Source organism: Anabrus simplex, chromosome 2 (genome assembly GCF_040414725.1).
Source record: "Anabrus simplex isolate iqAnaSimp1 chromosome 2, ASM4041472v1, whole genome shotgun sequence".
Classification (NCBI taxonomy): domain Eukaryota; kingdom Metazoa; phylum Arthropoda; class Insecta; order Orthoptera; family Tettigoniidae; genus Anabrus; species Anabrus simplex.
In genome coordinates this window covers 178,598,542-178,625,455 of record NC_090266.1, presented here as the reverse complement: position 1 = coordinate 178,625,455, position 26,914 = coordinate 178,598,542, and the positions used below count along the sequence as shown (strand labels likewise).

Genomic DNA, 26,914 nt, shown 5'->3' with positions numbered 1-26,914 from the left:
ATCTGAAAAAAATTATAAAAACTCACAGGAAAAATGGGTTTCATGATATTTGTGGTATTGCCTTTTGGGGCTAAGATGACCATGGGACATACTGTAGAACTCTACATGTGAGAAACAGTCCTCTCTCAAGTCGGAAAAAAAAAAAAAAAAAAAAAAAAAAAAAAAAAAAAAAAAAAAAAAAAAAAAAAAAAAAAAAAAAAAGTGTTTCTTTATTTTCATAGGAGATTCCAAATACCTACTTCCACGTCTGTAACACCTTCAGTTTTTGAGATATAAGTATCCCCATTAAAAGAATCAACCCCTTTATCAGTCCTTCACCCCCCCCCCCCAACCTAAGTGGAATTTCCGAAAACAAAACCATGCATGTTTCTTTATTTTTAATGGAGATTTCAATTACCACTTTTCATACCTGTAACATCTTGAGATATACGTATATTCATAAAAGGTATTCAACTATTTTTCTCTTCTTTTCACCTCTGCTAAGTGGCGTTTCAGAAAATAAAATATACATGTTCCTATATTTTTAAGGGACTTTCCAAATACCAATTTTCATGTCTGTAATATGTTAAGTTTTTTGACACATACCTACTGTAGATATACTCAATTTAAAACTTAACCCGCCTTTTCAATTTTTGCACCGTGTTAAGTGGATAGTCTGAAAACAAACAAAAACATGTTTATTTATTTTTAAAGGAGATTCCAAATACCAACTTTCACATCTGTAATATCTTGAGATATATGTATTGTCATAAAAAGTAACTCCTCCTTCACTTCTTTACAAACCCCCATCCTTAATTGGACTTCCCGAAAACAAAAAATTGCACGTTTCTTTATTTTAATATGAGATTCCAAATACCAATTATAACATTTGTAACATCTTCAGATTTTGAGATATAAGTAACCTTATGAAATAAATTCAACTTCTTCTTCCCTCAGTGTCAGTGGGTAGGGTCTGACACATCCCACTCTGATGAGTCTAGTGTCAGACCTAAGACAAAACGCTGGTTAATAGAGCAAACGCCTGAAAAGCCTTACATCTGATCTGTTTTTAGACATGCTCTGTTGGTGAAAAATATCTAATGCCCTTCTTGGGAACTTAGAATTTCCATTAAGTGGACTTTCCGAAAACAAAAAAATATGTATTTCTTTATTTTTAAAGGAGATTCCAAATACCAATTTTCACGTCTGTAACATGTTTATCTTATGAGATTTAGGCCTACTCATTTTAAACATTCACCTGCTTTTTCAATTCTTTTACCCCCTTGAGTGAATTAAAAAAAAAAAGAGGTGTTTATTTTTAAAGGAGATTCAATGTCATCTGTAATATCTTCAGCTGATGAGATATACAGTATGTATCCTCATAAAAAGAATTCAACTCCGTCAATTCTTTTCACCCCCCTCCCCCATGAAGTGGACTTTCCCAAAATAAAAGTGTTTCCTTATTTTTAAAGGAGATTTCAGATACCAATTTTCATGTCTGTATCATCTTCAGTTTTTGAGATATAAATACAAACATATATTATCATTATAGACTGTTGTGCCTTTCAGCGCTCAGTCTGCAAGCGTCTGTGAATTTACTAAACGTCGCCACAATCCTCGATTTGCAACTAGTGTTGTGGCCTCATTTAGTTCTATACCTCTTATCTTTAAATCATTAGAAACCGAGTCTAACCATCGTCGTCTCTACCTCCTCATAAAATGATTCAACCATTTTTCACTTATTTTTAATCCCCTTAAAGTGGATGTTTCGGAAACAAACAATACCAATTTTGACATCTTTAAACTGTTAAGTTTTTGAGATATAGATATAACCATTTCAAAAATTCACCCCCTCCCCTTTTCACCCCCTTAGCAGTGGAATATCCAAAAATCCTCTCTTAGTGAGCACCTACACTGTAATATAAATGTATTCCCTAAATTTCATTTCTTTATGTTCAGTAGTTTTGGCTCGGCGATGATGAATCAGTCAGTCGGTCGGTCAGTCAGGACATGTTATTTTATACATACCGGGTGGTACAGCTGCCCCTATTCACGCAGTTTTATGCAACCCGCAGATTACAGTCGAACCTAAAAATATTGACCTTGACTACTCACTACAATGTCTGCTCTTACAACGCTTTCCATAATTCGTTTATTCGTGTCAAGCAAATCAGCATTAATGATAAAATACCGATTGATGGTAAAGAATCGTGAAAATTATGTGTCGCAGAAACGTCCTGTACAGAGAATATTATTGGTGAATGACTAGAAGTAGCAGCAACACAACAGCGCTAAACAGCAACCCGTGGTAGCCAAGCTTGCTAAAAGTTAGAGGAGAGTACCGGTGTTCGTTAGTAGGCGGTTCGAGTCCTGTGTAGACGAATATTTTTATTGCGTTGTTGATGTTCGTGAGAGTCGTGTTGTTGACGACAAATCTAAATCATGATCAGTTCTCATATTGCAGGTACTCAGCTATGTTTGTTTTTTAAGGAGCTCTTAAAAGAGCTATTTGCAATGAAGTGAGATTGTACCGACAGCGGTGCGATGGGCTTATGCATGGCCATTCGATTAATGAAGCAAATGTTCCAAATGACCACCTGCTTCGTTAATGCACATCTGAGCACGGTAGAGGAAAGACATTCTTGCTTGCTGCAACATATGTGGTGGAATCTGCCTGCAGGCTTCCGTGATGAGCCGCCGTAAATGATTCGGGCTCTCAGGCTCCTGCTCATAGACTCTTTCCTTTAAATAACCCCAGAGGAAAAAGTCGAGTGGAGTAAGGTCAGGTGATCTAGCCGGCCATGTGACCGGACCCCTCGTCCAATCCATCGTCCAGGATATGTCCTATGCAAGTGGTTCCGTACTGCCAACGACCAGTGTGGGGGAGCTCCATCCTGCTGGAACCACATCCGTAACCGTGTCATAAGGGGCACATCCTCCAATAAGAGTGGGAGGTACTCACGAAGAAACTCTAGATAGCGTCGTCCCGTGAGGTTTCCTTCGAAGAAATATGGTCCAATTATCTTGTCACCTAGTATCCCGCACCACACGTTGACGCCCCATTGTACCTGAAATCGAGCTCCCCTGATCCAGTGAGGATTTTCAACGCTCCAGTAATGGAAGTTGTGACGATTAACAGTTCCGTTGTTGTGAAATCTGGATTCATCACTAAAGAGAATGTCCATTAAGAAATTCGCATCAGCTTCAACTCTTTGTAATATCCATTGCGAAAATTCTATCCGTTTTGGAAAGTTATCTCCGTGAAGTTCCTGGTGCAGCTGTTGATGGAAAGGGTGGAATTTATGGCGGTGCAATATTCGCAGTACAGATACATGACTGATGTTCAGTTCATTTCCTATGGCCCGTGAGCTTGTGTGCGGGTTGTATGCAATTGCATTTTGAACAGCTTCGTCGTTATTTCCAGACATCATTGGAGCATCCCGAACGGGAGGTAATGTATGAAATGACCCCGTTGCACGCAACCGTCTTTCAACACGTCGAAATGTATCTGCAGTTGGCAGCCTTCGTCCAGGAAATCGTTCTTGATACAAGCGTCTGGCTTCCCGTGCATTTTGCCTTGCTTCTCCATAAAGTAGTACCATATTCACATAATCATCCCGTGAATACATAATGTTTGCTTTCGTGTTAACCGTACAGTACGTGCTCACACGTTGCTGCTAGGATTACGATATGCTGTTTCATGTGCCCTACGTATGAAGTGTAGACCGCTGTTAGTTGGTCTTCGAGTCGAACGTGCGCAGTTGCTTGGTTGAATGGGTGGGTCAGAATGTTGACAACACGTGCACTGAGCTTCATTCCCTGTAGTCGTTTGCCATATGGAAGTCGCATGTTATTATTCCTTTCGTATGTATGCTTTCTTTGTAAAGGTGGCAAATTACTTTTGAGACTTAAGAACGTTAAATATTTATTACGAATGGCCTTACAAGTATAATATAAAAATAAAATTGAAAAGCTCGTAACTAGATTTGAACTCTAAATGCCTGCTAACATATCGTATGCTCGCTGCGATTGGTGCCATGTAGCCACTGCAGGCGACAAAGAATTGGTCTCGTAGCTCTGTACTAATGGAATTACCTAGGCTATCGCTTCGATACTGATCGTTGATGTTAAAAGTTCTGAACTCGAATGTGCAAACACCACAGTGAACTAAAGAATCGCGTCTCTTTTACGCCCAGATAGTTGCAACCATTTTCTACGCGTTACTTGGTTGAATGAGTCCAGCGTTATGTTTCAGGTGGTATTCACAATCGGTGCGTATGTGGCGATATTTATGATACCTGTTTATTATAACTTCCGTAGAAGAATATCGGAGACTTCAGAAAGGTCTTCGTAAACGATGCCTAGGCGAATACGAAATGACATTAAAAAATGCATGACTCAAGAATGGTTGGAACCCTTCCAGCTTCAAGTAACCTATCGAGGTACGTCTTCCATAAGTAATTCCGCGCAGCTATTTGCAACGTACAAGCGCCATCGTTGTAACTCTGTATTCACGAGGAGAGCGGAAGTTCCCGCTTCGACAAGTTACTGATGAGTTACAGCCTTATGGTCCCGTTTTATGGCTTTTCTGATCGCTCTAACGGTAGTAATTACATGGCGTAAGCTATCACATCTGCTGTACAGCATTTGCGTGCCACAGATTATGAACTACAGTGCAAAACACGTTTCTATCAATTTCGATGTGATGAGACTGTACAAAATGGTGGTGCATTGACATGTCTGTAATTGGTCTTACCCTATCACGTTTTCTATGATACCACGACCGCCCTTTCTATCAAAAGAAAATGGCCTCTTGGACCAATAAGGTGCGCAATTCTCTACTGACAGCTATAGGCATGTTTATGGTTTGTACAGTATAGTAACATTTCGTAAAAATTAGTAGAGTATTGGACACCGCTCTACATAAAATGGTACAGTGTTTTTGAGATGGACCTCACTTACTGCCTCTTGTACCATTTTTCCATTGTGCGGAGAAGTCTACATCGGGTTAACTGCACATAACATTGCTGTAAGGTGTTGCGCAAGATGGGACTAAGAGGCATTTACATCCTAGCTGGTTGCATATATTCGGGAAAAAATAGGGGCAGCTGTACCACCCGGTATATATATAAATATAGATAAAATAATTTCAGTTTTCTTCTTGATCACAAAGTATGGCTTTCATTCTATTTATTCCTGGAATTTTTCCCCAATTAACTGGGATATAAGTTGTGGATTTGGCATAGTTTTACGGCCGGATGCCCTTCCTGCTGCCAACCCTACATGGAGGGACTTATTCACTAATGCACGTTTATGTGGTGGTTAGTAGTTTGGTAGATAAAGGGAAGTGTATTAAGATGAACACAAACAGCCAGTCCCTGAGCCAGAGGAATTTACCATACACAGTTAAAATCCTTGACTTGGTCAGGAATTGAACCTGGGGCCCAATGAACCAAAAGTGAGTATGTCGACCACCCCAGAAGCTGGGCAAAGCATGACTTTAATTCATTCTAAATAAATCATAGTTCCGTTCAATTATTTTGACATACAGTAAATGAAGTTAAATTTTGATATATATTTCAAGAAAATAAAATAATTCTCCAGACATTTAGCTTCAAACCCAGCCTCACATACTTCATATACTAGGTAAACATCTAAGGTGAATGCTCCATAAATATAACCACAAAAGAAACTTTACTTTTAGAAAAGCACTAATAGTATGAGGACGTTGGTGGTTGTAGTACAATGGGAGTTTCCAAATACCCTTTAAAATGTACAAGTTTAATTATGAATTAATTTATGAAAATCCTATAATGGTATGGATTTAACTAGTTTTTTACTAAGCACTCAGCCTAATTCCATCATTGCATTAGAAGAGTAAGTTTCTACTGAACAACGACAAATAATATCCATTCTCACTACCTTCTCTGTAGATGCATTTCCGGTAGAGTGTTCCCCAGCAGAAGTTGTAGTTGGTTTCTTGACTTTGGCTTCTTTGATCAAAACATCTTTAGGTTCTTGTGAAACCATCTCACCTAGAAGAGGGATGTCTTCATCACTCTGGAAAAAGTAGTGAACAGAAGGATATTCTTATTAAGAGCACATTAATAGCATAGTACCCACAAAACTTCACTTTTGAAATCACTTATTTAGAGATTCATTATAAATAAAACTGGTATGGTATGAATTATCATCTCAAATAACTTTTAATTTATATTTCCAAGAACCATTTCTTTGTCATTTACATAATGCTTTCACAGAAAATGTATCCACAAATTTGTACACTGGTTTGCTTACCAGCAACTCTCAGCAATCATCTGAAACATAGATACAACCTCAAAATAAAATATTTGTCACAAATACATAGCATCTGGGAAATTGTTATGCACAGGTGACCAGAATGTTGTAACAATTCCAATGATTACTGAAGTGAATGATATTGATACACTGGGGTCCTTTATTTTATCTGTCACTTACCATCACTACATGTTTCTACAGTAGAGTACAGATGAATTTCATTCTGATGATTGCTATTTTCATTACCATCATGATCATCATCATCATTGAATCTAGCAAAGAAGTCAGCTAAGGATAACATGATGGCAAGCATAATTGGTGGTCATACAAATTTTAGTGAAAAATGGAAGGGTATGTATAGGTACTTTAAGGCAGAAACAGGTTCAAAGAAGGACATTCCAGGAATCATTAATGAACAAGGGGAGTGTGTATGCGAGGATCTTCAAAAGGCAGAAGTATTCAGTCAGCAGTATGTAAAGATTGTTGGTTACAAGGATAATGTCCAGATAGGGGATGTGAGTAATACTAAAGAAGTATTAAAATTTACCTATGATAATAATAATGACATTTACAGTAAGATACAAAAGTTGAAAACTAGAAAAGCAGCTGGAATTGATAAGATTTCTGGGGATATACCAAAGGCAATGGGTTGGGATATAGTACCAGACCAGTCAGTTGGATATGCATTGCATGTAAGCTTTGGGAAAGCATTCTTTCTGATTATATTAGACATGTTTGCAAAATTAATAACTGGTTTCACAGAAGGCAGTTTGGGTTTAGGGAAGGTTATTCCACTGAAGCTCAGCTTGTAGGATTTCAGCAAGATATAGCAGATATCCTGGATTCAGGAGGCCAAATGGACTGTATTACGATTGACCTATCTGAGGCATTTGATAGGGTAGATCATGGAAGACTACTGGCAAAAATGAGTGCTATTGGACTAGAAAAAAGAGTGACTGAATGGGTGGCTATATTTCTAGAAAATAGAACTCAGAGAATTAGAGTAGGCGAAGCTTTATCTGACCCTGTAATCATTAAGAGGGGAATTCCTCAAGGCAGTACTATTGGACCTTTATGTTTTCTTATATATATCAATGATATGTGTAAAGAAGTGAAATCAGAGATAAGGCTGTTTGTAGATGACGTTATTTTGTACAGAGTAATAAATAAGTTACCAGATTGTGAGCGTCTGCAGGGTGACCTCAATAGTGTTGTGAGATGGACGGTGGGCAATGGTATGATGATAAACGGGGTTAAAAGTCAGGTTGTGAGTTTCACAAATACGAAAAGTCCTCTCAGTTTTAATTACTGTGTTGATGGGGTGAAAGTTCCTTTTGGGGATCATTGTAAGTACCTAGGTGTTAATATAAGAAAAGATCTTCATTGGGGTAAACACATAAATATAATTGTTAATAAAGGGTACAGATCTCTGCACATGGTTATGAGGGTATTTAGGGGTTGTATTAAGGATGTAAAGGAGAGGGCAAATAAGTCTCTGGTAAGACCCCAACTAGAGTATGGGTCCAGTGTATGGGACCCTTACCAGGATTACTTGATTCAAGAACAGGAAAAAATGCAAAGAAAAGCAGCTCGATTTGTTCTGGGTGATTTCCGACAAAAGAGTAGCGTTACAAAAATGTTGCAAAGTTTAGGCTGGGAAGACTTGGGAGAAAGGAGGCGAGTTGCTCGATTAAGTGGTATGTTACACATTATGAGTCTCATTATGATAGCCATATTGGAGTAGAGTATGTAAAAGTTTCAAACAAATTTATTTAAAAACTACCATTCCAATACTTTAAAATCTCTAAGTCTAAGATGCAAATACTACATACATGTTAAAATGGGACATGTTTTGCTTAGGCTTTGTAAGCATCTTCAGCCATACTAGTTTGTGGAAAAAGCAATACTTAAATGCAAATAAAATTCAATAATGAACTTGTCACAGTATTATATGTACATGGAATGAATACTAGTGTTCATCTAAAAAAGTACACGTTAGTTATTTGTAGAACGAGACAGTCATAATGATCTGACATACATTTGGATTGTACAGATTGTTTGACATTAATGAAGAGTGAACTACAGCTCGTGACTACAATCTATTACAAAGATTATTCTAGAAGGAGACACAACACTTCTATACTGATGCTTCAAGCGCCTTTTGACCTTATTACGCAACCACTTGGAGTCAACAACGCTACTGTATTCTACGTACCTGATTCTCAGTCAACAACGCTCAAAGATTTATTTTTCGACAGTTTTAATTAATCCACGCTGTACAAACCAGATTTTATGACTGTTTTATCTTGTATTCTTATACTTTAATGAGAAACCCAGTTCAGGGCCCTGACTTAGCTTTTGATTAAGTATGTAAGTAAGTAAGTATATATATACACCATTAGGAGCAAAACAAAATAAACACAAACATAAAAAGGACTTTCTCTTTGGCTTAGATATGTATATGACACCTTTGTCATAACAGATAATAAACTAAACAAAAGTTTTTAAAAAACCTAGATTTCTTAAATAATATTGACTCAAATATAAAATTCACAAAAGAGGACGAATCTAACAACTCAATAAACTTTCTAGACATTAGTGTAACACCATTAGGTGACAAATTTGACTTTTGAATATTTAGAAAACTAACATATGCTCCATTAACAATAAAAAACGGCTCACTCCACCCAAAATAACATAAACAGGCGGCTTTCTTTGGCTTGATTTACAGAGCTATCAAAATTCCCCATTCAGATAATAACTTAAAAAAGGAACTTAAATTCATAAAAGATTTGGCTTCAATTAACGGCTACAAAATGGATATAGTCAATCGTATCATTAATAAAGTAAAATACAAATTAGCAACTAATCTTACTCCTGACAAAAATAAGAAATCCAAAATTGCAACATTCACATTCACTAATCCAGCCATTTATCAAATAACTAATTATATTAAGAAATGAGATGTTAACATAGCATTCAAGACACAAAACACAAACTGAAATATTTTTTTCAACCACAATAGCGTAAATTCAAGAATAACCCTTAACTAAATTCTGGTATTTATATACTAACATGTGTAGAATGTAAATTTTCATACGTTGGCCAAACTGGCCGTAGCTTTCTTACAAGATACCTTGAACATGTCAATGCTGCAAAACACAATAAACATTCTGCTATGAGTGCTCACATGAGAGAATCAGGCCCAAAGAGGATAGAATAGAATAAAGACGTAACTCAATAATGAATTTCGGTACCAAGCCACTAGGCACTATTAGTTTCAGTCCGCAATCAGAGATAGCGCTACAGTGCGCATTATGAGCAATACCTTACTGTTATTATCAACAGATAGCGCAGAAGTAACATCCGGCGCAGTGACGCACATACGGTTATGCTTACAGCTCCCCCTCCCCTCCTTTCCCCTGCCCGTTGTCACCCCCCTCCCCTTCCGTCGATTATAATGCAGTTCTACTACTTCCATGCCCAATACATGGTAATTCATATATTTTTGTTTTCAAGTACTTACTATGTTGTAAATAATGATCTGATACCCCTAGTTCGTATGGCATACTATGTTATTGAGTACATAACCTCACACCTCAAAGCAGCTTTAACTTCAAATGAATGATTGACACATTAACACAAAGCTGATATTATAACAAATAAGAAATTCCTTCAAAAGCAAGACAGCAGAGCACGCCATATGCAAGAGATTGGGGTATCACATCAATATCGAAGTATCACATGAAAATAAAAATAACAGAATTAAATGCCCTGAGACAGGAAATACTGTATATAGAAATACATTAATAGAACCATTCAGCTTCCAGCCCCTGAGGTGTACTCAAACAGTATATACAGGATTTCAGGAGGACTGGCGAAGATATATTTCTAATAAACAAGTACAAGGAACAAAGATTTACAGCAAAAGCACATGGGCACTTGGAATTCAAACACAAATACTGTAGCATCATGGGAACTATCGCTTAAAATCGATATTAGTTCAAACAAGGTTAATCGATTGGGTGAAGTCGGATTCAATGCAATCCAGCAATATTATCTCCATAATACTTGATGTGATACGACTAATTCTTTGTCAGAAGGGCCCACTGATTGAGGTTAGACTTGAAATAGTTCTTTTTGAGGCAAACTGCCTTTAATTATTAATATTGCTCATTTCATGCCTACTTGCGTGCCATCTAGAGAACCTGTCTACAACCATCTACACGTTGCGAATGACGTCCAGTGCCATCTAAAATTTTGGATGGGAACTACCTGAAACTAGCTACAGATTGGAACCATAAGCTCCATTAAACTTTCACCGGGGTGATCAGGCCACCACTTTACAACTATAGGGAAAGACTTAAAAATCATTTTAAGAAATAGAAAAGGGAAAATTAATGACAGAATTAGAAAATATTTATATTCATCTAGACCAGCATTTTAATAAGTAAAAACACTTAAATGACAAAATCGAAATTAAAAAATTCTTTACATGAACAATTGCCTAAACTTTTACAAACACAATCTAGAGAAAAGTAATTTGGTAAAGTTTTTATCCCCAGAACAACCAATAATAACGTAACATTAATGAACACAACCCCTCCCTGCACCTCCTCTAAATGATCCTCTCTCAAAGCCAAACCTACCAACATTACTCTGCCCACCCCTACTCCCTCCCCCCAATCCCTACCATCTCACTCATACAACACAAGGAGCAGACGTGGAACAGTGGAACAACAGGCAGTTACTATGCAACTTTAGACAACAACAGACAGACAAGCAGTAATTGGAGAGGCAAGTGAAGTTTCCGTAAGTGCTCACTCAACTAGTAACACAACATTCGACACTCACACAATTTTTTTTTTTTTTTTTTTTTTTTTTTTTTGTTACAGACATGCCAACAAGTGATAGCCTATTTAACAACTTGTAGCTACATTGCTCGTTGAATCACGTCCCTTTCAACTATGCTCCATTTTAATTCATTGCTTCAGAGCTTTGGTTATTGATGTCAACAAATACATACTCGATCAACATCACCGGTGTCAAATGACAACAAAAGTTCAAACTTTGTAAAGACTAAAGTTTAACCTGTCACATGTTACAATAAACAAGATGATGAAATCTCAGAATTTTATAGACTCTTATCCTCAAAGGATAACAAACTTTTAGCCCGATCTCATGTTTTAAACTTTAAATATCTATGACCTAATCATAAGTTCTTAAGGTTGAATCAAAAGTCATTCTTCAAGATTTTAGACATACCAAATGTTTATAAATATTTGAGAGCAAACTTATTCTACCATAATTTTAAATGAATGTATTTTGATCAACTTTTCCACTATTAAGTTATAATTAATATGGCACACTACCAATGATTCTCAATTACAAAGAATGGGTACCATCCACCTAATCAATACTTTATTTTGTCTTGTTACTGCGCAGTACCGGTTTCCACTTTCACAGAGGTCATCCTCAGCTGGTCATGAGATCTAAAGTTAACATATAATTTAAAAACATTACTAAATCTAATGAAGAATGTCACATGATATGAGTGATAATATTGAAATATACAATGATATTATGTGTCCTCTGGTTTAAAAAACAAGTGTCTATATTTTGGGACATGTATATTTTACTTAAAATTCTGGTGAACTGTTCGTGAGTAACAGATAATTTGTTAAAATACAATTTCTACACTTAAAATGTTTATAGCATTCTTGAGGTACACTTTGGAGTTTAATTCATGTTGGTAAATTGTTGCATACGTTCATGGGTGTGTTTGTACGAAGCATTATAGAATATTCCAAGATATGGATGTGATAAAAACTAGTAAAACATAGTACATTAAAATATGATATTCTATAGCATAAAATGACCACAGTATTCTTCCAGTACACTTTGGAGTTATATTAATGTTGGTAAAGCATTGTATACATTCACGGGTATGTTTGTACCAAGCATTCTAGAATATTCAATGATGTGAATTGTTTATCTTGTGCGTTCATACAGTTGAGAATGTTGGATGATTTACATCGAAATATTGTGGTGTGTCATTAGTTTCGTTGGTACTAATCTTGTTATAAGATATTAAATAGGTGCAGATGCTCCCTCTTTGTAGTTGTGTTGTTGGACATGCTAGTAATCTGCAAGAACACAGAAGAAAATGAAGTACATGTATAAGAATTTTCTCAATAGAATGTCTACTGAATGTGTGGAATAAGTGCTTACTTACATAGTACTGGTCGATGTGTACAGTTAGGGAGCACGTCATGCACTGCTCCGTGTACGTCTAGGGCTGGTACTTGCGGTTACGGGGAGGGGAAGTGGAGGGGCATGAGGGGCATTGGGAAAGGTAAGTTAACCAATGATTCTGCCTTCTATGATATTAGTAAAATTAGTTTAAGATTGTAAAATGTATAAATAGTTTTTAAGTCATTAGTTGTAAACATAAACCAACCTTTAAAATTCTAGATTGGCTGATGATGCTCTATAAGGGAGCAAAACATGTCACATGTCCCGCTTATAACTTTATATTAATGGTGAAACTCTAAATGTAATAGCATTTTAATGTATTGAATAGGTGGTTTATAATAAAACATTGTTTATTGTAATTAAGCTGTACGTTCTGAGCTGTGAGTGGAGAGATGATCTGGAATGACATATGGGGTTTTTCAAGGTAAGAAAGATCTTAATGTGAAAATAAAGTTGGAATTCATGAGGAAAATTGGGGCAGATATGCATTCATATAGACATTGGAATAATTTAATGAGGGCAATTTTGGATAAATTTCCTACTTCTTTGAAATAACTTAAGAAAAAAGTAGGTAAACAACTGATACAGAATCTGCCACCTGAGAAACAGTCCTAAGATCAGTGTTGATTGCCTAATATTTAAAAAAAAATCAACAAAGTCAAATGAGATGAATAAATTCCTGTACATGCTACAACAATGAAAGCCGAGAGTGTAGGGGAGCTGGTAAGGCTACAATGCAGCGAGAAGCAATAAAGTGTGCAGGGCCAGCTGCAATTAAAACAATATTGCCAATGAACTGTATAGGCTAGTGAAGGAAAATGTCCTCAGAAGAAACTGATTAACAATGGAGAATGTGCCTAGAATAATTTCAACATGGAAACTAAGAGAATCTTCTACCGGCCTATAAAGAGCACAGCTGCAGTAGTGAGAAGTCAGTCTTGAGCAAGTAAGTCTTCATTCAGCCGTGAGGGAATTCCAAGGTCTCGATTGTGGGATGTTTGGGAAGCTAAGTAGTGTAGTGACCTGCTCTGTGAACAAGACAGCGCTCTGGAGGCCATGGTGGAGAGCAGGAGTCTGATGCACCACGGAACTGTGTATTTGATTACATCTGAGAGTATAAACTGTATCAGGTGAAAAACTCAAACGTGAATGAACTTGTAAATAGTTGTAAAAAGTAGTTTAATAAATTTAGTCAATAAAAACCATGTTACCTCTCCGAGTAGTGATTTTAGTTGTAAGGACCCAGATAACCAGTCACATTTCAAAAAATTATTAATTAGCAGGAAAATGTAGATAGAAAAAGTAATTAAATTATTCCCTGGAAGGTCCAGTTGTTGGGTTCTAATCTGTTATGAAAGTTTTCTGCAAAAAAAAAAAAAAAAAAAAAAAAAAAGGTATTCTCACTCAAACTAGCTGGTTCATACATGAAGATATCCTGTACATCTGCCATTTCATGATATGAATACCAAACAATCAAAAATATTACATTTTCTTTTTGGCCATTGTTTATTTAGTACTGTGGCAACTTAGGTGGATACCAGACGACTCTGATATATACAAACTGCTATATCTTCTAAAAATAACGAAGTACCTGTAATTCAAAAACTAAATAAAATGACCATTACTTTTTATATTCTTTACTAGTGGTTTAACGTCACACTAACACATTGAAGGTTTCGGAAATGCAAGGATGGGAAAGGGCCAGGATTGGGAAAAAAGTGGCTGTTGCCTTAATTAAGGTACAGTCCCAGCATTTGCCTGGTGTGAAAATAGGAAACCATGGAAAACCATCTTCAGAGCTGCTAACAGTGGGGTTCGAACCCACTATCTCCTGGATGCAAGCTTACAGCTGCGCACCCCTAACCGCAAGGCCAACTTGCTCGGTTATTTCAAGTACCGAGGATGTGTAATCTCCATGGGTGATAATATACACTGCCTGACAAAAAAAGTTAAGCACCCAGGAGTGCTCCAATAATATCCCTTTTCGGTATACATGTATACCATTGATGTGTCAGTAAATGATTAGATTTATAAGTACCTGTAATGTGTAGAACGGCCAGGAGGCATGGACAAAGGACGACTGGCATTGCATCACGTTCAGTGGTAAGTCCCGCTTCTCCATAACCTCCAAGGACCATCCTGTGCGGGTTTGGCGGCATAGAGGGCAGAGGGCAGATCATGCCCGTATTGTGGAAAGACACAAAAGTCTAATCCCTGGCAACATGGTGTGGGGAGCCGTAGGATATGCATTCCGGTCACCTCTAATAATGCTTCAGAAGACTTTGACAGCACAGCGATACGTCACAGACATTCTGTGTCCGCACGACCTACTCCTTATGACACAGCACCCTGGGGCAGTGTTCCAGCAAGATAATGCACATCCATACACAGCACGTGTGCCTACAGCATGCTGAGGTCCTCTTATGGCCAGCAAGATCCCCGCACCTCTCCATCATTGAACACGTGGGATGACATTGGAAGGAGACTCTGTCCCAGTACCAACCTGCGGGATCTGGAGGGACAGCTGCAACAACTGTGCACATAATTGTCTCAGGAGAGGATCCAAAGGCTGTTTGATACCATTCCAAACCGCATAAGGGCATGCATTGCGGCCAGGGGTGTGTGACACCCTACTGACCTGGCGCCAACATTCCACCTGTAACTGGCAACGGCCTTGTCTCTTTCATCCCATATTGTAATCGGTTCAATAAAGGCACATGGTCTTTCAGCATATGTAGTTTCATTCACTTCAACCACTCCTCCTGGGTGCTGAACTTTTTTTGCCAGGCAGTGTAGTAAGTGGGTGGTATCAAATCAAAGTGCAGCAAAGCTAATGCAGTGAGCTCGCAGTTGAAGTTAATGTTATTCTGTATGAATGGAATGAGCTCTTAGATGAAATCTTAATCTTTACATGGGTTGTTTTTGGACCAACTTTTCTATACAAGAGTGAAAGCTGGGTGGACTCAGGATATCTTATTAATGGTGTGGAAGTAACAGACTTGAAAGTAGCAAGAGTGACTGTTAGTACAAAAAGATGCAAACAATGACAGGATACCTTCACAATGAGAAGATAAATATTAAGTTAGAAATGAATCTGATGGATGAAACTGTGCATATGAACTAATTTTGGTAGTGCAGTCATGAGGCAAATGGCGGAGGATATGATACCTAGGAGAGGCGATTGTTGATTGTTGTTTTAAGGGGAAGTACAGGTAATTAACCATTCTTTACTTAGGAAAAATGGACTCAGCTATGAAAGATACAAAGCAGAAACACCAATGCAATGATGGTTAGACTCAATTTTTCATGATTTTTTTGAAGGTATGTATGTATGTATGTATGTATGTATGTATGTATGTATGTATGTATGTATGTATGTATGTATGTAATTTCCTTTAAATGAATTATATTGGTAGAGGTGCAAGATACATACCACACTACTACTATTATGGTCAATCAAACTGACTCAACATTTCTCAAAAGGTACGCATGCCTATTTATGCTTCCCTTTTTATGTGACAGTACAGATATTTCAGATCTTTCTACCCACTGTGTAATCACAAACATGCAACATCTAAGGGTACGAACATACCGAAGATGCATCGCAGCTTGCAGTCGCGGTTTACGTCGCGTTCGATGGAGGGTGAACATACCGGAGAAGTTTACCTGTCAGTGTTCTAAGATATGTTTACAAGTGCGGCCAGTATCCAGTATTCGGGAGATAGTAGGTTCGAACCCCACTGTCGGCAGCCCTGAAAATGGTTTTCCGTGGTTTCCCATTTTCACACTAGGCAAATGCTGGGGCTGTACCTTAATTAAGGCCACGGCCGCTTCCTTCCCACTCCTAGCCCTTTCCTGTCCCATCGTCGCCATAAGACCTATCTGTGTCGGTGCGACGTAAAGCAACTAGCAAAAAAAAAAGATATGTTTACAGTGAGTGGACGTAATGTTTAGATCTCCACGTTCAAGTTAAAGATCATTTATCCTCTATTGCTGAGCTTTTACATGTATAGAGTATATATTCAAGTAACAGTGGAGATAGTGATTCATTGTGCATAAGCACACGAATCAGTCAGCCCGCCAGTGGAATGCTCATCCTATGAATCAAAGAAGGCAGGCGCTGGGGGAATATCACAACTTATCTGAAGAACTGAACCACCACCCGGACAGATTCCATTCATACACGAGAATGTCCCTTGAGACGTTCCAATACATATACAACAATGTGGAATAAAAAATTGATAGAGTGAAGTACAATAACTACCACACGAATACACATGCGGGCTCTGTGAACACCTGGATCAAGGGCACAGTAGAACGGGGAGATATATCACGTGATCTCAATCCGGACAAGCCAATCAGGAGCAACCTACATCGATGCCTCCCGTTCTACAGCGATGAGAACACAAAATTTCTTGTCATCGCGCTAGACCTTCTGGTAAATCGCGATGGTGAATGGAAGCGAGCATCTTTGACATGAACTGTTCCATTTAAAACTGTGTGTTTGTGTTACCAGGAGGTGACATCTAGGCATCGACCGCGATGTAAACCGCGACCGCGAGCTGCGATGCATCTTCGGTATGTTCGTACCCTAATGATACTAACTGGAAAAAGCATTAGAATCAAAAATTATTCTTTCCTTGCGTTGACCATTTTTCAAACTGTTTCACAGGGTGGTTTTAACTATAGGTTACAATATAATAGTTTCTTTCAACTTTTCAGATAACCTTTCGTTTTCTGAGTGAGCAGTTTCCAGCTTTTTTTCTTTATTTTCTTCAGCAACTTCTTTCTAGCACATTCTCTCTGCTTCAGAATACCCCTCCTATTTTCTTAAGCTTTGTTGATTTTCATTCTCTTTTTTCTTTCCTGCTATTTGTTTTACGTCACACCAACACGGACAGGTTTTATGCTGATAATAGGATAGGTACGGGCAAGGACTGGGAAGGATGCGGCAGGGTCGTGCGAGGCAAATGGCCATCTCCCGAATGCAAGCTCACAGCTATTTGAGACAAACCGTGTAGTCAACTCTCCCTGTTTTTATTCTCACTGTAATTTCTTTTTTCCTTCTTTAACCAAACAAGTTGGCCATGTGGTTAGGGTCGCATAGCTGTGAGCTTGCATTCAGGAGATGGTGCATTCAAATCCCACAGTCGGCAACACTGAAAATGGTTTTCCATGGTTTTTCATTTTCATGTCAGGCAAATGCTGGGGCTGTACCTTAATTAAGGCCATGGCTGCCACCTTTCCAATCCTAGCCCTTTCACAACCTTGCATTGCCAAAAACCTTTGATGCGTTGCTGGGACATTAAAACATTAGTATCCAGAATTCGGGAGATAGTGGGTTCAAAATCCACTGTCGGCAGCTCTGAGGATGGTTTTCCATGGTTTCCCATTTTCACACCAGGGAAATGCTGGGGCTGTACCTTAATTAAGGCCACAGCTGCTTCCTTCCCACTTCTCGCCCTTTCCTGTTCCATCGTCGCCATAAGACCTATCTGTGTTGGTGCAATGTAAAGCAACTTGTAACAAAATAAATAAAAAAAACCATTAGAAAAGAAGTTTTTATTTTCTTCAACCATCTCATTCTGGCATTATGTCTCTTTCTGCCTTACCTCTCCACACACTCTTTCTGCACTGGTAATATATACAGTACCCTCCTAAAATTCATGCATTTTTCTTCAGCATTCACAATCTCTATCCTTAGTGAAAGTTGTTTTATTTCCTCCTCTTACCTCCCTGACTTCAGCTTTGTATTCACTGTTCCATGATCACCACCAAGAACTTCATCAGGTATGGCAGTAACATCAGTGATTTACTATTTGCCTTGTCTAAAAATATGTGGTCATTCAAGGTTTTACTGCTTGTAATTCCCAATCCATATCAGGATATCTTCAGACTATTTTTCTTTCTGAACCTCATGTTGTCTAATCAGCTAAGAGGAACAGAATGTCAATGAAACATGATGACATTATCCACTGAGAGGCACTATCATATGAATCAATTAGGAAATTTACATGGTTAAAGGATAGAAAATTTATACTGACAAAAGTTTGGTAAATGTTAGACACTTCTAGTTACATACTGTACGAGGAAAGCTGGTCCAGCATTACAGTTAAGTATTTCAAACTTAAAATACACGCCGCGCACCAACAGAGTAGCTGACGACAGCGAGCATGCTGCGAGTGACGTAGGGCGAGTGACGTAGGAGCCAGCCTTGGCTCGCCAAGGCTAAATTACATCATCCATAGAACCTTCCAAACTTTCTATCATAAATAACTCGTATAGGAATTATAACAAGTGATCAGCTTTGATAGCTTCATTTCGAGTTTTACCTGTCTCATGACTTACAATTTTAACAAAATTTGGAGATCTTATTTTAAATTGTCAAAAATTTTAATGTCTTTCCAATTTTAATATTTATTTCTGATATATTAATGTTAATTTGTTATTAGCTGATGATGTCCCTTAGGGGACGAAACATGTCCTAGATATTAATAAATTATATATTGTATTGAAGAGGCGGACCGCTCAATTATAATATTTAAGTTTATCTTGAATATTCATTGATAGGAATTATAATACGAATACAATAATAACATCACCATATACACAATTTTGATATTTCCAATACCACTGAGTTTTGTTAAAATCCACCTCAGATTACGGAAGATATTGAAAGAAATGAAACGGCTGTAATCTACGTGACTTTGGTATAAAAGAGGAGCGAAAATTAGGCACTACACAGTCTTGTCCCACAGGTGAACCAGGACGGTCGGTTGGTAAAAGTTTGTGCCGCGACATAACAGTACGGAATCACAGTCTACAGTCAACGAAGTGATGGTGAGAAGTGATTGAAACATTTCAATAGTCTTGTGAACTTAGAATCTGGAACAGTGCATTAGGACTTGTATTTTTCAAGTGAAATCTGAATGTTAGGAAAACATCAAACTTCACGTGTGAATTAACTTTTAATTTCACGGTGTCTTTAAATGAACCCAGGATTATTAGTGAACGGAACTAATTTTCACTATCGAAGTATTATAAAGCCTTATCAGCATTATTATTCATGTTTAAACGTGAACAGGACAGTGTGTGTGAATGGAGTTCCATTTCACAGGCAAAGCATTTAAGTTCCTCTACCAAAGTGAAGTAATTGCCATTCACTGCATCACAACAGTGTTAAATTAACTTTGTAAATACGTGCAAAAAATTGCAAAGCCGTAGAATTCTACAAATAATTGTGGTGTATTCTTTGAACGGTAAAAATTTATGTGCACTATTTGTGAACAATATAATAATTTGTGTCAAGTGCCACGTACGTTAAAAAGAATGCGCGTTCGATTCCATTTACATTCGGCTGCATGAAAGTTAATTGCTTTATTTTCTCAAGTGACCAGTTGATTTGCGGGTTCGATTCCATTGACATTCAGCCGCATGAAAGTTATTCGCGTTATTTTCTCAAGTGACCAGTTTATTCGTGGGTTCAATTCCATTGACATTCGGCCGCATGAAAGTTAATTTTTCTATTTTCTCAAGTGAATAATTGACTTGCCTTAAAGAAATATTTGTGTTCGATTTCATTGACATTTGACATGGCATCAGTGCATTTATTTTCTTCAGTTCAGAAACTACACCTCAGACTAACACATCTGATATATCCAAGGGCTTAAATACGCGTCTTCACGGTATTCTTCCGAAAGAGTGATCTCGGCAAACCAAACTCCTAGACCTCTAAGATCTCCAAGAACTTCAAGAACTTCTAGAGCTTCCCACGTGGGAGGTTACGTGGTTCCATGGTGCCGAGAGCTAATCCATGGTAAGGACGGGAGGAGTAGCAGAGCAATGAGAGACATCGCCAGCCACACGGCGGAGAAAGGTCAGGTTCAATTCATCTTCTACTGTACTGAACTGATATGAACTTGACTTTTCACATCAAAACAAACAGTTTTACAAAAAAAATTAGGACTTTATTCAAAGCAAATCCTCTTGCTCTCTGTACCAATCCAATTTAATATGCCGTACATGCCCTGCGTACCATCTCATGCTCTTCAAGCCTAAAGTACGGGCATTTCCGTGATGATGATGCTTGTTGTTTAAAGGGGCCTAACATCTAGGTCATCGGCCCTTAATGGTACAAAATGAGATGAAATGCAATCACAAACTAAAAGTCCAAAATCCTCCACTGACCAGAATTCAAAACGTGAGGACAAAGAATGAATGGATGGATATGAATTTAAAACAATCAGTGGATCCGACCCACAATGCCTCACATTCACAGAAATTGACGTAAAACAATAGTATTACTGACCAAGGCACTGCTTCTATAGCATAATACTGAATTGATGATGCTTGTAGTCTAAAGGATAAAATCCAAGTCATCGGTCCCTCATAATGGTACTTATCACTAGGAAAGTAGAACCACGGTATTTGTCATGTTGCAGTACAAATTAGAAATAGTGTAGACTCGCGGTATTCCACACATTATGGTACTACTCACAGGTAATGAAATTCACACATGTAACAGAGATCTATGGTGTTTCGCACATTGCAGTGCCAATTACAGGCAACGCAAACCTATGGTGTTCATCACATAGGTGTACTAACCACAGAAACTCGCATTATCCCGTGGTGTTCCTCATATAGTGGGTACTAATCATAGGCAAGCCAGAATCATGGTGTCGCTCCTAAAGTAGTACTAATCACAGGTACTGTAAAAGCCGGCAATGCACTCTGTTGCTACTAATCACAAACCTATTTTGTACCTAACATAGTGGTACAACGCGCAAGTAAAAGTGACCCATGGTGTTCCCCGTGTGGTGGTACTAATCACAAGTAGTTTCATGGTTCTAATACAATCATCCCTTGGTTGCCCCTATTAGTCACCTCTTACAACAGGCAGGGGATACCGTGGGTGTATTCTTCGTCTGTGTCCCCCACCCACATGGGGTTGTGTGTTTGGTCCGCAAGAGGTATTTTACTTCCCTCAAGTCCGCCGGCAAGCCGGTTACGACACCCCTATCCGCCACCTGGGACGCGCCACATGGGAGTATCACCTCTCCCCCTGCTATGCCAGTGGTTTCCTGTTACAATATGGATATATAAAATTGGTTTAAAGTCAAAGGTGGCTTTTCTGTACATTCAGATAGTAAACTCAATCTTGGATAAAGGAGTATAATTTGTAATTGTGAATGCTGAAAATGAAAACAATTTAATGCCAAGCATGAGATTAGTGTTTGTATGCACACAATAAGTCAGTTAACTCCATTTCAAAGTTAACAGGGAAAGCATTATTATACCCCATATCATTCAAGAAAATTGGAGGATTTGCCAAACTTGATTTGAACAAACCAAAAGCTCGAATAGTGACTATAAGAAGATTATGTTAATAATAATAATAATAATAATAATAATAATAATAATAATAATAATATTATTATTATTATTTGTTTTACATCCCACTAACGACTTTTGTGCGGTTTTCGGAGACACCGAGGCGCCGGGATTTAGTCCCGCAGGAGTTCTTTTATGTGCCAGTAAATCTACCAATACCGGGCGAGTTGGCCGTGCAGTTAGGGGCGCGAGGCTGTGAGCTTGCGTCCGGGAGATAGTGGGTTCTAACCCCACTGTTGGCAGCCCTGAGGATTGTTTTCCGTGGTTTCCCATTTTCACACCAGGCAAATGCTGGGGCTGTACCTTAATTAAAGCCATGGCCGCTTCCTTTCCCCCCACTCCTAGACCTCTCCTATCTCTTTGTCGCCATAAGACCTATCTGTGTTGGTGCGACGTAAAGCCAATTATTGTAGAAAAATAAATATCTGCCGACAAAAGGCTGACATATTTATTTGAGCACCTTCAAATACCACTGCACTGAGCCAGGATCGAACCTGCCAAGTTGGGGTCAGAAGGCCAGTGAATCAACCATCTGAGCCACAACCTGGCAAGATTATTGTAAATGTGTCCTTATAATCTTGGCTAACTCACAAATCAAAGTGTAATAAGAAAAGTTGGGATAAGATGAGTTATTAGACAGAATGATTTTGAGGGCCTTCAGGTGCAACCTTATGACTCAACATCCTAGAATTTATATGAAGGAATTTAAAATATTCCATCCTTAATATGGCTTTGAAAGGGCCAAAATGAAAAACAAATATATGAGTACGTTTTACAGACCTTGAAGCCTAATTTTGGATCAACTGTGTGCATCATGTTAAGAAAACTATAGAGAAAAAATGGCAAGCTGGCTGTCAACAAGATGACATCCTAATTTTGAGCACATGGTGTGATAACATTTCTCTCACTGTATTATATAATAATAATAATAATAATAATAATAATAATAATAATAATAATAATAATAATAATAATAATAATAATAATAATGTTATTTGCTTTACGTCCCACTAACTACTTTTAAGGTCTTCGGAGACGCCGGAGTGCCGGAATTTAGCCCCGCAGGAGTTCTTTTACGTGCCAGTAAATCTACCGACATGGGGCTGTCGTATTTGAGCACATTCAAATACCACCGGACTGAGCCAGGATCGAACCTGCCAAGTTGGGGTTAGAAGGCCAGAGCCTTAACCATCTGAGCCACTCAGCCCGGCGTATTATATATAGTATTACTGATTAAATGTAATTAATTTAATATTTTCATACTGAGCTCGATAGCTGCAGTCGCTTAAGTGCGGCCAGTATCCAGTAATCGGGAGATAGTGGGTTCGAACCCCACTGTCGGCAGCCCTGAAGATGGTTTTCCATGGTTTCCCATTTTCACATGGCCACGGCCGCTTCCTTCCCATTCCTAGGCCTTTCCCATCCCATCGTCGCCATAAGACATATCTGTGTCGGTGGGACGTAAAGCAAATAGAAAAAAAAATTCATGGCAATCGAGGAGAATGCAGAAGAGGCTAGAGTGCTACCAGTGAATAAAAAAAAAAAATCATCATTCATGACAATTACTTAAAGGAGCGGGCTGAGAACACTGCCCTGGTGGACACCAACTACCTGACAGAAGAAAATCTTGACGATGTGGCATGTATGTTGCCTGCACAAGTGTAAAACTCTGTGTCGAGCATTTTGATGCAAATATGATGCACATGATGATGTTCCACATCATTACATGGAATTCTATAACTCAAAATGTCTGCCACCATGTGATTTTCTTTTTTCGCACGAATGCATCAAAGTCCACATTGATGTAGTCAGAAAGATTCACACTTACTGGCACATCCAATTTTTCACATAAACACTTCCAGTTTTCCTCTCTTTCTACATCATCCAACTTTTTGTGATGTTGCCTTCTGCATAAACCACTCCAGCTTTTCTAATGCAGTTTGCAATTATTTCTTCTTTCAGTGATTTCCATGCAGCACTGAACATCTGCATTGCTTCCAGTATGTTGATATCAATGTCTCTCTCAAAGGAAATATGCAGGAAAATTCCTTTAATTTGTGTTTTATTTACAAGAAAATAATCATACATAATGATGTACTCCATAAGTGAATAAAATATAAATTCGTTAGACACCCATCATAATCTGCAAATGCTGTTGGATAGGCAACCCGCTGATCAGAATTGTTATGTGGTTAGCTTACCTTCCCCTGAAATTTCTAATCGCTTAGTTTCACATACGTATAGGAATGAGTGTGCTGTCTCGTATTACGTGCATAGGAGCATGTTGTACAAAATACTCGGTGATTAAAACAAGATGAATTTCAATTATATTTACACAAATTTCTACGTCATCCAGCAATTCACTTTTTGTGATGTTGCCTTCTGGATAAACCACGCCAGCTTTTCTAATGCAGTTTGCAATTATTTCGTTATTAATTCTTCTTCTTTTTCTTATTAATTTGTTATAGTTAAAGTTCGAAATTCGTTAAAATGAAATATTTTAACACACATTAACTATAGGGAAAAGAGAAAGGGTCTAAATATAAGTTCACAATTCTGAAAATTTGGTTATTTTGGTGATTGTTACAGCAACATTTTAGTGTACAATACTGTATATAATTCTACTCAAACCTTTTCATTGTGATATTTCTGCCAGCTTAACTAAACACAAGCAGCTGATCTGTGGTGAAATTGTTGAAAATTCAAATCTCATTTCTTTATCAATAGATCTGAGTGCAAAATGCAGTTTGGAATTATTTCTTCTTTCAGAGATTTCCATGCAGCACTGAACATATGCATTGCTTCCAGTATGTTGCAGTTGAGTGCATGTCTTCCATGTTTTAATTTCAGTCAATGTTGAGAAGCACACAAATACAGTATGTAGTTGAAAATGGCAATAATAAACTGCCACTTTGGAGAGAATTGAGTGTTCACTCCTTATTGACAATTAAAATGTATTCAAAGGCACATTGAGGAGTTTTAATTTCAATATTCTGTCTGCTTTTAATTCTGTGAGTTCCTCTTGTATATTAATCACAAGAGATTCTGAACTTGCAACAAATGGATGATAAGCCCAGTTGAAATCTTGAACACAGTCTCCAAAACAGGTACCTCTTGAACTCAGCTGTAGGATATCTTAATGTTCTTTAATTAGGCCCATCATATTTTATTACTGCACACAAGTAGTCATACAGTCAAAAACATCTCTTAAAAACCATTTTTAATTCTCTTTATCCAGAAATTCAGCTTATTAACTGTTCCTTGAATGTTATCCATACTAGTAAGAATATCTTCGTTCCTACCTTGCATTTTTCTGTTCAGCTCGTTCAAGTGTATTAAAATATCAGAAAGATATGTTAACTTACATGTCCATTCATCATCTCCACATAAATCTGCATTCTCATGTCCTTCAACAAACAAAAATTCACGTACTTCATCTTTAAGTTCCATGAGATCCCATATTCGTGTTAATACTTTCCCTCTTGATAACCACTGTACTTCTGTATGTAACAGCACTATAGTGTGTTCTGACACATTTCCTGACGCAAAATGGAGAATAGTCACGAATTTAGGGGTTATGATTTGATGAGGTTCTACTACAGCTGTGCTCTGAAGTATAGTAGTCCAAAAACTGTGATGGTTGGTCAACATTATTACAGAGATCATTCATGACTGCACCAGTACAGGCTATGTTTAGGAAAAAGGACATGAAGCTGACTATAAGGTAGCTGAACTTAAAGAGGGTGACCATATTATTAGACTTTCAAAGGTTGTCTGTAGTAGCATGGTCTTCTGAAGATAACAGAAGGCTGCCTCGATGGTTACTTTTTTTAATTTCCCAGAGCATGGACAGTCATCATGTTCTACATGTTTAACTGAAAAACCACGTTTCCATATTCCATAGATAATGTGTTTCGGTGAAATTCTCGATGGTCCTAGGCATGAAAACTCTTCTGTGTACTGCCTTCGGTGATACTGATTTACTGCAGATTGTCTTTTCCCATGATCATTCGGCTCTTTGTTTTCCTTAAGTTTACACAACTTCTTATTATTTTAGTTTATGTTGTTCTTAACCTTACCGGAAAATATATAATATTAAAACATTAATTTGCAGCAAAAGCATGCAACAGAAGTAATACTCAGTGTAGGTAACTCATTACTAAATCACAGGCAAACAGAAACCGAGCACATATGCTGAGAATTTACAAGATGTTACGCCGGTTGTTTTTTCTTTTTTCATGAACTGATTTCTAACACTGAGTCTCCAATGTATGAATTCTTTTCATGTTCTTGGGAAAAATGGAGATTATATAAAGAACATTTCAATTTTGTGACACCATAACAATCATTACCACTTCTGTATTGTCTTAGTATATGAGAGAAAACCGTAGAAAATATACAAAAATCCGTAACACTTGGCAACTCTGTATTATTATTATTATTATTATTATTATTGTGTATGTTTATTCCTCAGCCCGAAGGCTGGTTGGATCCTCAACAGCTCTGCCATCAGCTGTCGTAGATGGCCTAGGCATCATTGAAGAGGCATACTAGGAAAATGAGGAGTGAGGTAGTTTCCCGTTGCTTTCCTCACCGAGCCAAAAGTTGCTATTACATATCAGTCTGCCAAGCCCACTGAAATGCATGCAACAACCAACCCTATGAGCAATATTTTCACACCATTCATAGCAGGGACTGGCTGCAGAAGGAATGGCATTACTAGCATCGCTCATACCTCAGTCACTTTCATTTTGTCAAAGCCAAGGATAAAGCTAAGACATATCAATGAAAGTAACAAGATTGCTCTAGCCCATACCAGAAGACATAGTGCACTGTAAACACTAGGTCCCGCCAGCAAAGGCATTTATTATAATATTTAATTTTTTCAAGAGCGACAAATTGTATGGAGTGTTCTGTCGACTGAAAAAAGAAAACAAAAATGAGTGCACCAGCAGTATAGTATTTATCTTCATTTTTTGAATAACTTTAGGTT

General features: G+C 37.8%; 1 protein-coding gene across 1 annotated transcript in view; it reads right to left on the bottom strand.

Moving 5' to 3' along the window:
* Lap1 (leucine rich repeat containing protein 7 lap1) overlaps nt 1-26,914 on the bottom strand; it is a 472,349-nt gene that overhangs the window by 148,484 nt on the left and 296,951 nt on the right. The window contains exon 10 of the mRNA XM_067139879.2: nt 5,902-6,039. Within this exon, the coding sequence (XP_066995980.2) occupies nt 5,902-6,039 (138 nt within the window). The remainder of the gene's footprint in view (nt 1-5,901; nt 6,040-26,914) is intronic.